This window comes from Periplaneta americana, chromosome 1 (genome assembly GCF_040183065.1).
Source record: "Periplaneta americana isolate PAMFEO1 chromosome 1, P.americana_PAMFEO1_priV1, whole genome shotgun sequence".
NCBI lineage: Eukaryota > Metazoa > Arthropoda > Insecta > Blattodea > Blattidae > Periplaneta > Periplaneta americana.
This window is the reverse complement of record NC_091117.1, coordinates 193,088,031-193,100,181: the sequence shown is the minus strand read 5'-3', so window position 1 is coordinate 193,100,181 and position 12,151 is coordinate 193,088,031. Positions and strand designations below refer to the sequence as shown.

General features: G+C 36.6%; 1 protein-coding gene across 2 annotated transcripts in view; it reads right to left on the bottom strand.

The window, feature by feature from the left end:
* Positions 1–10,815, bottom strand: part of LOC138705913 (transcription factor Sp9-like) — a 397,606-nt gene extending 386,791 nt beyond the window's left edge. The window contains exon 1 of one of the 2 annotated variants that reach the window (XM_069834677.1): positions 10,652–10,815. In XM_069834677.1, the coding sequence (XP_069690778.1) occupies positions 10,652–10,735 (84 nt within the window). In that variant the 5' untranslated portion in view covers positions 10,736–10,815. The remainder of the gene's footprint in view (positions 1–10,651) is intronic. The other variant, XM_069834695.1, reaches the window with a different exon arrangement.
* Positions 10,816–12,151: the final 1,336 nt, after the last annotated feature.

The window sequence follows — 12,151 nt, the reverse complement described above, 5'->3', positions numbered from 1 at the left end:
AATAATAATAATACATTATTCAGCGTGGCAATTAATGTTTATATAGGCCTATAGGCCTACTCCTAATTGAACAGTTGAGCAAAGTAAACATATTACATTTTGTCTGACAGAACAACAAAAAAGTTCTCCTTCTCATTCTTTACGAAACCATCTCTTACTGCTTGTAGAGAGACAGAGTTTGTAGAGCGACATGATACCGCCACTGCTTGCCTTCAGTACGTGAATGAAACACACAGCAATGTACAGGAAACTCCGCGTATTCATTTGAATGTCTGTGATTACACGATGTAATCACGACACCCGCTTTGATGACCGCTGATTTAAAGCGAAGTTTTGTCTGATGAAGATTGCAGCACTACCAGGCTGATAGTGGTCTTATTCTGTCGTCGACACCGGTAGCAACAGAGACTCGGTTGCACTTCACGTGTGAATGCCTCCATTCAAACCTCTGTTTTGCTAGCGGTGACGATGCTCAGAAGTGTGGAATGCTTTTAATCTGTTTAAATAAAGAAGACAGTGAGGGATAAACAGGAAACGAAGGAGATGGTCCTTCTTCAAGGGGAGAGTCCTCTTTAAAATTTATAGGCCTAGTCTGTTCTGAGATCCTTTGCTTAAGAATCCTGGTTCGAAATATTTAATAATTTTATCATTATAAGATCACAATACAGTATTTTATTTGATACTTTCTGTGATTGTGTTATCTTTCTTCATTCGAAATGTTACTGTGAGTAATTTTCTATTTCCTAATAGGCAGATTGTTCAGCTATCACTTCCGAATTAGTGCGCTTAGCTTACTTTTGGAAAATGAATAGGTAATTTTTTGGAAAATATGTTAAATGCGTTGATGTGAAAGTATGCATATTATTATTATTATTATTATTATTATTATTATTACTACTACTACTATTACTACTAGACCTACTACTACTATTACTACTACCATCGCCATCAATAAATAAAATGCCCATTATCGATCTTAATCTTTTAAAACTGTTAACGTATTTTCACTTATTTTTTGTTATAAGTTAATTGCAAAAATTAATAATAATAATAATTATTTATTTATTTAATCTGGCAGAGCTAAGACCAGTAGGCCTTCTCTTCCGCCCAGCCAGACTCTAATTCTAATTGAATACAATTGGTTACATAGTTATTACATTAATATCTAGACCGTAAAACAACATGAAAATAAATAGTGAAAGTTGGATAAGTAATGTTAGTGTGACAATAATAAACATTGGTAAGGAATAATAATAATAATAATAATAATAATAATAATGAGATAATTTAGATATTTATCTGTGATATATATAACCATTAAACATTGAGAAACCTGAAACAGCTGTTATTGTTAACAAGAATTGTTAGAAAAATATTTCGTTAGCCTATTCTTAAATTGGTTTGATGTCTGACAGTCCCTGACATTACTCGGTAGGGAATTCCAAAGCCGAGGAACAGCCACAGTGAAAGAAGATGAATATGAGGATGTTCGGTGGGAGGGAATGGATAATATTGAGGAGTGTTGTGATCGTGTGTCTATGTTACGATGGGTGGATAAATTTTTAAAACGAGACGCAAGATAGACAGGAGTGGAGAAATGCAATATATGAAAGAGAAGCGAAAGACAGTGAATTTTCCTACGATCTTCTAGACGGAGCCAGGACAACATTTCGAGGGATGGTGTTACGTGATCAGCCCGGCGAATATTGCAGACGAAACGGACGCACTTATTATGAACACGTTGCAGTCTCTGCGCAGAAGTAACGCTTAGGTCAGTAAGCAGAATATCACAGTAATCGAAGTGGGCCATCACGAGTGTTTGCACTAAAATTACGTGTGAAAAAAGGTGTATGTAATTCGTCCTAGAAGGAACAAGGATGTCCATCAAAAGCTCTCAACCACAGAGTTTTGTCTGTAAACAAGCGTCTTTTAGTTTAATACCTTCCACAATTTTATTCCAAGCGCTATCCCTACAACTTTGTTGGTTGGTGGGGAGAGAGTATTGTCTGTAAACAAGCGTCCTTTTAGTTTAATACCTTCCACAGTTTTAATCCGAGCACTATCCCTACAACTTTGTTGGTTGGTGGGGAGAGAGAGAGTGGGAATGCCCTCCAGGCAGATCCCTTCCTTTGCATAGGCCTATAGTGATTCAATTTTAAAGTAAATGTGATACAGTATAGGAAATCAACACTGTAGCTCGAATAGGAGCTGATAGAGGATTATATAACGGCCTGAAGGCTAATACGAAAATGAATTTATCTACTTAACATGTACTTAGGCCTATACGCTTAACACTCACAATGGCAGCCATCAAACGTCTCTTAATCATTTTTATAACTCTTTTATTTGTTTTTCAATCTTCTGTTCGAGCTTTTTCTTCTTTTGAGTAGGCTAATTAGTGTTCATCAATTTCGGAATCATCATCATCATCATCATCATCATCATCATCATTATAACATGAACACACTAGATTTAGGCCCATTTGAACCTGCTCCTAAGTCCCAGGTGTTCTTAATTGGCCTAGCGTCGTTTTAGTCTTCCTCCACTTAGGTTTTCTTCTGGTTTGTCCATGAATAACTTTATTTGATAGTCGATTTTATGTCTTTCGTTGTTTCTGCCAATTTGTCTGATAAGTATGAATATCTTCAATGATGTTCATGACTTCCAACTTTTGTTCAGTTTTGTTAAACATGACATAGGCGTAAAAATATCATTTGAGCTGCTTGTAATTTGAAGTTCGAGGTCCAGTTTTCAATGTTACATTTTAAAGATGCTTTTGCTGTTAAGTTATGTAGTCGTAGTTTTGTATTTAAGGACATTTGTTTTTCAAAATGACGTTTAATAACTCCATTAATTTTGGTATTCTTTTGCAATTTTATACTGTATTTATATCATTGCTTATATCAGAAATTAAGTGACCTAGATACATTGTTCTGTTTTTGCTCTTCTTAAATCTTTTCCAAGCATGCCCATAGATTTTGTTTGTCTATGGAGATTTTCATGTTATACTCCTTAGCAATACTATTTAACTGAAACGTTCCGCTATGTATATCATCTTCTGATGTTAATATTATCAGCTGCATATAATATCACTTGAAATGTGTTGTTTAAAATGTCTATTCCGTTTGAAATACTCTCTTGTATTACGTATTTTATGATTTTGTGAATGTAATTATTTAACAGGACTGGTGAGAGTCCACAACCTTGTCTGCCTCTTTTATTAATTGGTATAAGTTTCGACATTTTGTGCTCTGAAATTTTAATTTTTATCTTTGAATTAACATAGCTTAAGGCTTTGCGTAGCTTCAATAAGTTTGTTCCTTTAATATAGGCCTACCATAAACTACTTATGGATGTTACACAGTACTGTTAAACGGACATATTTTTGATCATTTTTTTAAATACGAGGGGCAGTAAATAGGGCTTTACCACATGGTAATATTTTAAAGTTCATGATTAAATTTCATTGTTGCACAATATCTAACAGCCTTAGTTATGTGAACTCTATTACAGTTAGGCCTATGTAGTTATTGAGATTCGCAATGAATCCGTTCAGATAGCGAGTTCTATTAATGTCTTAGTGACATTCATCGACTGGTTAAATATTAATAAATATATTCGTAAAAGGAATATAAATTTAATTTGGGTTCATATTCAATACATGTATGAATCCAAATTAAATTTATAATACTCATTCAATACAAAAGAAGATATCAGATGATAGGTGACATTAAGATATAGGCTATGGAACATAGCCTATGCGAAGACTAAGAGGAAGGTAGAGAATAAGAAAGACTGGAGAATGCTGACTTTGCAGTGAAAGACCTGCCCTTGAGGAGAACACTAGCTTATATATGTAGACTATGTATGCATGTATGTATGTATGTATGTATGTATGTATGTATGTATGTATGTATGTATGTATGTATGTATGTATGTATGTATGTATGTATGTATGTAACTATCACTTGTATGCTGACGACCTTCAATGCTACATCTCTTCCCGCTTAGATCGAATAAATGACGCTATAGATAAATTGAACAAAGACATTGACTCGATTGTGACGTGGACAAAGAAATTCCATATTAATATCAATCCTGGAAAGACACAAGCAATCATATTAGGACACAAACGGCAAACCGACGCTGTAAAGCACCTCGACATTTCCCCCGTTAAAGTAAGTACAGTGCATATCCCTTTCAGTTCTTCGGTAAAAAATCTTGGCATTCACATGGATAATGATCTCAACTGGGACATGCAAATAACAGAAACCTGCAGAAAAGTATATTCTATTATTCATGTGCTAAAAAGGATAAATGTTCATCTTCCCTCTTGCTTAAAAAAGTCCCTTGTGCAGACCCTTGTATTTCCCTATTTTGACTATGCTGACATTTTACTGACTGACCTTTCCAGCGACAACAAAATGAAACTTCAACGTGCTCATAATTTGTGTGTACGTTTTGTAAGCAATGTTCGTAAATATGATCATATTACCCCATCCCTGGAAGCAATAGGTTGGCTTAAACTAGATAAGAAAAGAAATTTACATTCACTTCTCTTTCTCTTCGAAATCTTGAACTCTTCTATTCCTTCGTACCTGTCGTCTCGCTTCACTTACCTTTCTTCCCACCACAATCTGAACACACGCTCTCGCCATGAAACAATACTAACAATACCATCCCATCGCACCTCCTCATACTCATCCTCTTTCACAATAGCCCTGCCAAGACTCTGGAATTCGTTACCTGCTAGCATCAGGGACTGTCGAAATAAAATTCAATTCAAACGCAAACTTACTAGGCACTTGGTCAGTAATTGAGACTCGTTCAGACATGGTTTCTTGTAAATAGTTCTTTTAATCTACCACAAAATATCTCAATATCCGGTAATTTCATCACTATAGAATTTTGTTATTGTAGGTTTAATTTGTAATTTAGTAAATACAAAAATATTCTTTGTTCTTAACTTCTATGATAAAATGTCTAGCTTTCATTAATCAGGTATTCTTGTCGTACTTTAATTTTTATTGTAATTGTAATTGTAAATTTAATATTAATTGTAATCTTATTGTTCATGTTATAGTTGTAATCCCCTGGTAGAGGGGCAGAGAAGGCCTGACGGCCTTATCTCTACCAGGTTAAATAAATAAATAAATAAATAAATCTAAATCTAATCTATGTATGGAGGCCTATATAGGTATGCGCGTATGTAAATAGCTATTAACTTACGTGGGGCTATGTATTCAGCTAGGCCTATGTGCTAATTTTATTTTAGATAAGATGAATCATACAAAAATAGGTCTAGATAGGGTCAGTTTATATAATTACTGAGAAAGTAACAGTTGTTTCGTCAACTGTCCGAAGACAGGTCTGAACCTTACAAGTGATAGGCCTACCAACAAGCCATCACTTATGACACAACTAGGCCAGGAGATAATCGGTTAGGATGGCTAGTTCCTTTCCGCCTCCATTGCATACATCGCCGACCAGCTACATATTACACTAGCTCAGACTTCTGATGCATGCAAACAATTTTCTTCCTCTGACACATATCGTCAATTGAGATGTACTGCCTGATAATAGATGTAGGCCTACATATCAGCCAGAATCTCAATCAGAGGTGAAAAGTAACAGGAGGTACCGGTATTACAGACCTATTCCTTCATGTTTTCCATTGTTTTATTAAACGGATTGCTTGAATTAGGGCATAGGGCTATGCAGTAGCATACACATAAGTATTGTCTTTGGGATTAAACAGGCCTTTATATTCTATAGTAACACGTCACGGCTAAAATCTCGCAGAGCGTGCGTAGCCTAAATGAAAGTAGCCTACATTTGTCTACAAATCCATGTGTTGCAAATCCCTCTTAATTATTAAAAGAAGGTAGGTTTCACTCACTCGTTCATCTTTGCTTCATCTAGCCGTACTTCGGATGGGAGAGTGTATCGAAGAACGATCAGATGGTCGATGATCTGGTGGAGGGAAAGAGATCTGGAAATAGTCGGCCGTGACCTACAATGAAGTACTTATCATCCCTGTATCTTCCTGAAGCAACTTAGAAGAGACAAGAGAAATCTGCTAGGACAGTGTGCCTGTGAGTCAAATAGGAAGCCGGCATGCTACGTCGGGCAGCGCCGCCCGAGCCGAGCCGCGAATATAGTACTCTACGCTGAATGTCTTCACTTGTAACATAAGTCTGTTTTAAAAAGCTGCATATGTCTAAATTTTATGAAAATAGACGTAACTTGCAACTACCCTCTACGAGGAAGAAGACTTTGATGGAAAACTGATAATGGAAAGTGATTCTCTAACACAGCGCGTTGTGTCAATGCGGAAAAATTGATATAGCCAATAAAAACGTAGGAAAATGATGTTAGTTATAGTACTCTATAGGCTATAGAGGATGAGAAGGATGATCAACAAGCCAATAACGTTAACGATTAAAAGAAGTCTATTTACAACCCATGTATTCCTCACTTCAGTGAGAGATACAAAATGAATATTAATACATGGGAAGTGAAAGGACTTCTTTTTGGCGCTAGGGGAACTTCATTTAAGTTAACCAAAACCATTCTCCTTTCTCTTAGATTTTCTAATGAGGACATTAACAAAATTTGTCTAATGGTATTGAGAGATTCATTATCCATTTTACACAGTCACTTGTATAATACTATGTAATTTTTCTTTACTTCATTTCATTACGCTTCAATGATTTTCATCTCATGTTTCTCCGAAATCAAATTGTACTTTATTTTTAAATTTATCATTGTTCCGTATTCTCTCCGCAATCATATTGTATTTTTCATTTAACCTCTGCTTTGTATTCTGGATCCTAGTGGTCAGCCGTAGATTTCGGCCAGATGTCCCAAATTGTGGAATTTGTTGTTTTGATTTAAGACATATTTATGCAACTGTCGGATGTGGATGAAACTTTGTTAGAAGTTAGTTCATGTAAGCTACCTACAGTAATTTAGTTTTTTGTGCAATTCCGAACCGAGTTAATACTATAGGCCTATAGGGGAGAGTCGGGTAGTATCGGACATCGGGTAATATCGGACAGTGCGTTTCTTTCATCTACCACCATATTTTTTTTAATTTTATTGGGTTATTTTACGACGACGCTGTATCAACATCTAGGTTATTTAGCGTCTGAATGAGATGAAGGTGATAATGCCGGTGAAATGAATCCGGGGTCCAGCACCGAAAGTTACCCAGCATTTGCTCGTATTGGGTTGAGGGAAAACCCCGGAAAAAACCTCAACCAGGTAACTTGCCCCGACCGGGATTCGAACCCGGGCCACCTGGTTTCGCAGCCAGACGCGCTGACCGTTACTCCACAGGTGTGGACTCTACCACCATATGGTAGTACCTGAATGACATGGTTACGTTTCTCTATGCGACATCACAAAAACGTAACCATGTCAATCAGGTACTATCATCGTGTTGTAGATGAAAGAAACTCACTGTCCGATATTACCCGATGTCCGATACTACCCGATTCTCCCCTACTTAACTGCCAGCCAAATAACTGGAAGTAGATGTATTATTATTATTATTATTATTATTATTATTATTATTATTATTATTATTAGGGCCTAGACTATTATTGACCAGAGCAATTTTAGGTCAAAGTATCCTTATAGGCCTACTATAGTGTGATATCGTAGATCTATTCCAATTTTCAACTAAACATGAGTTTATAAACTAGTTTTACAAATATTGCAGTGAAGAAGTGCCATAATTATCATTGGAATGCTGGCTAATTCTGCATATAGCCTAGGTTACCACAAATATTAAAAGGAAACAACTTTTTAAATCCTTGCACTAAAACATTAGTTTCGCGTCTATAAGAACGCAAAATAGGAACCCAGCAAAAGTTAAAAGAATGTCGTCATTTAATTTTCTCGGAGTGTAAAGGTAAATTTAAATTAAGTCTATAAGGTACTCATTTTTTATAATTTAAAAAGTTGTTCTTTTATTCTACATATTAACGTTTATAAATTCTTAACATAATTAGCATATACAACTGTAGCTTACAATCACAGTAGCAACTCCGGTGCAAGGCTCTAAAACAAGATAACAGCTAAATTACCAAACATTCAATTTGCTAATGGTTTGTATTTAAATAAATCAATTAAAATTATTGTTTATGGCAGGCCTGCACAAGGTTTGCGCTCTCCGAGCCGGCTCACAGCTCATGAGCGGAATGCAGATAACTTATTAGCTGCGCTCTGTATAAGGGTGGACTGGAAGAAGGGGTGATCTCGTAGAGAATATACACAAATGGAAGTACTATTACGAGTGTTTATGAAATGAATTCCCGTTCAGTGTTTGCAAAACTATCTTGGACTATTATTAATTAATAAAGAAATATTTATTTTACAGAAATAATAGAAATTCTATAGCTACTTCAATGTACAATATCATTTTGTTATATTTTTATTTATCAGTACATGAAAACGGGTTTTTATGCCATTGGCAACTGAAAGAAACAGTAGCCTACTGATCGTAATGAAACATCAGTTACAGATGTTCGATGTCTGCCTTTATTAACGTTGATTATAGAAAACAGTTGCTCACAAATATAAATGTTGAGCCAAACATAGCAATCATTTTCACAGCCAGCCTGTGTAGTCGTGGATATTATTGCTAATGTTTAGTCTTGTAAAACTCAACCAGGCTAGTAGTATTATTCAAACGATCTTTAGCCCTTAGGTCACAATGAAGATTAATAAGTTCGAGCTGTAAATCGTTAAATGTTAAATGTTATGTTCTGTCTTTTAGATTCCTCCATACTGTACTGTAGCAGTAGGTAAGCAACGTGAAACAGTTACTGAGAACAGGCCTACACACTGCACTCCACTAGATAACTGAGTAGTCGTTTCCCTCTCTCGTCTATCTACAGCAAGTCTGTTATTCTGACGTATCTTCCTCTCCGTTTCGGCGAGCGGCAAACACAGCTCTCCCGCTCTGAAGGAGTGCGCGCGCTCGTTGAGCGCTGTTTGTGCAGGTATGGTTTATGGAGTCAATATAAAATTTCAGTTACTGTAACATCTGTGTTTTTATTTTTCCCTTTTTACTTTTGATTTATTTTTCTGTTAATTAATTAAATCTTGTTTTAAAATTTTGTGAAATGCCCCTTGAGCACGAGCACGACATGAAGTCCTACTCTTTCTGGGGATGCTAAAGTGATTTTATATAAGTTAAAACAATATGTAGGCCCTATCTTTATTCTAGCAATGAAATTATTATTATTATTATTATTATTATTATTATTATTATTATTATTATTATTATTATTATATTATTTCATAAATATTTCTCAAATAATTCAGTGTGGTTGCAGACAGCAGTATATTTTAGAATACGAAATTCTCGTACAAAATGATAAAACTACAGACTTACACACAAGAAGTAGGCCTAGGTAGCCTACACTTAGTTATGAATTATTGTCAGGCTTAGATTGGTCCTATCTCTCGGGGTATTTTTGTTAGACTACTGTTGCAAGGTTAGTCATGGCATCATGTCAAATTTTGAAGTGTCTCCGTTAGAAAAATAGTTTGACACACTTCACAAATCATTATTGTATTGTATTGTATTTATTAACATTCCATGGTAAGTTACTGATACATTGCTTACAGCTAGAATATGGAACAAGTCAAAAAACTTAATAGGCCTACTATTATAGGGTGCTATGCATAGACATTTCGCTAGCCTGCGCTACGAGCGTGCTAAACTAGCCCCGGCTATCGACTGATTACTTGTACAGGATTCATATCATATCATATCGCTAACACTGGTTTATGAATACGAAAAACGTTAGTTCGCTGATCATCCACCGGAAGCCCGCGCAAAGAATGTCTATGAATATGGCCCATAAAGTCTTAATTTATAGTCACAGTCTAGATGAAATATATACAGACGAGATTTACAATAATTATAGTCTACTAGTGCAACACAAAGTTTTAGTATCAGTTTCATGAAGTGTTATTGAATGTCATGAATTCAACCTACAGAATAGAAGGCGTGAGGAATTAGGCATTTCTTTAATTTGGCCCTAAATAATTTTATGTTTTGAGTTTCATTTTTTATATCGATAGGGAGGCTATTAAACATTTTTACCGCCATATAACGCACTCCTTTTTGATAGCACGATAGACTTGCCGATGGAGTATGAAAGTCATTTTTTTGACGTGTATTTATGCTATGAACTGTTGAATTAGTTACAAAGTTTTCACGATTACATACGAGGAAGATTATTAATGAAAATATATAGGCCTACTGACAAGCCATGGGCATTATTTGTAGTTTTTTTAAAATAGTCCTACATGATTCCCTAGATTTGGCACCTACTATTATTCTAATTACTCTTTTTTGTAATAGAAATATACTGTTACTATCTGTGGAATTTCCCCAGAATATTATTCTAAAACTCATTACGTTATAAATGAGTTATAGCTTAAAGGTAACTTTCTTTATTTGTTTCGTTTCAGTTCAGAGTTATTTTTGTCCTGTAGTACTGTGTATTACCCTCTCGAAACCACCACAACGAAAACGTTTGTCTCAAATTTTTGTTTTGTGTAAACAGATGCATTAAGGACCTCCTTCACCTTCCAGAGTTCGAACCCGGGAACCTAGATTACAGGTTACCTTGAGGCTCTGCGATTCATCGACGACAGCGGAGGACTGTATCGGTGGCGGCAGCGGCGGATATGCGCTGAATGGACAACTCATTTGGTGCAGGCAGGGTAGCACTCACACAACACCACACAACAGCACCGGGCACACCAACAACATGGGGAGGACAGTTATTAAAAAATGTTGCGTGCTGCAGCCTGTGGGAGAACCGGCCCGGCCGCTGCGTGGCGGACCACTCCTCTGCCTCTCGCACCTCGCGTGCCCATTGGCTCCGTATCGGTGAGCCGACTCCTCCTCTGTATCAACTGTCCCCCCTCCGTGTCGTGTCTTCAAGTTTCTTTACCCACCCACTTAAAACTGGCCTCATCTCTATTAAAACTCATTACCGCTGTTGCACCCTACGAGAGGCGCTGCCTGCAGCCCTTATATGTCCTCAAGGACTGTCTTTAGATGAAGACGGTATGCAAATATTTGTACCTTACCTTTATTACTAGCGCATCAGATTATTTATTATTCATTCATTGCTCCTTAACGACACTGTCAAGTATTTACAAGTTTTCAGTTTATCCGTGGCGAGACCAGCCGACTGATGACCTCACGTCTACATGCCTCAGCAGAGGTGAACGATCATCTTACCAATGCAGAGGTAACGTATGGTTAGCACGATGATTCTTTCCCCTCCCCAGCTATTATACGAGGGAGATCCCAGAAATAGCACGGGAATTTTACTGGAAGCAAGTAAAGAGATAGGTTTGGAAGTAAATCCCGAGAAGACAAAGTATATGATTATGTCTCGTGACGAGAATATTGTACGAAATGGAAATATAAAAATCGGAAATTTATCTTTTGAAGAGGTGCAAAATTTCAAATACCTGGGAACAACAGTAACAAATATAAATTATACTCGGCAGGAAATTAAACACAGAATAAATATGGGAAATGCCTGTTATTATTCGGTTGAGAAGCTTTTATCATCCAGTCTGCTGTCAAAAAATCTGAAAGTTAGAATTTATAAAACAGTTATATTACCGGTTGTTCTTTATGGTTGTGAAACTTGGACTCTCACTTTGAGAGAGGAACATAGGTTAAGGGTGTTTGAGAATAAGGTGCTTAGGAAAATATTTGGGGCTAAAAGGGGTGAGGTTACAGGAGAATGGAGAACGTTACACAACACAGAACTACACGCATTGTATTCTTCACCTGACATAATTAGGAACATTAAATCCAGACGTTTGAGATGGGCAGGACATGTAGCACGTATGGGCGAATCCAGAAATGGAGGCCGGAGGGAAAAAGACCTTTGGGGAGGCCGAGACGTAGATGGGAAGATAATATTAAAATGGATTTGAGGGAGGTGGGATATGATGGTAGAGACTGGATTAATCTTGCTCAGGATAGGGGCCTATGGCGGGCTTGTGTGAGGGCGGCAATGAACCTCAGGGTTCCTTAAAAGCCAGTAAAGTAAGTAAGTAAGTAAGTAAGTAAGTAAGTAAGCAAGTAAGTAAGTAGGGC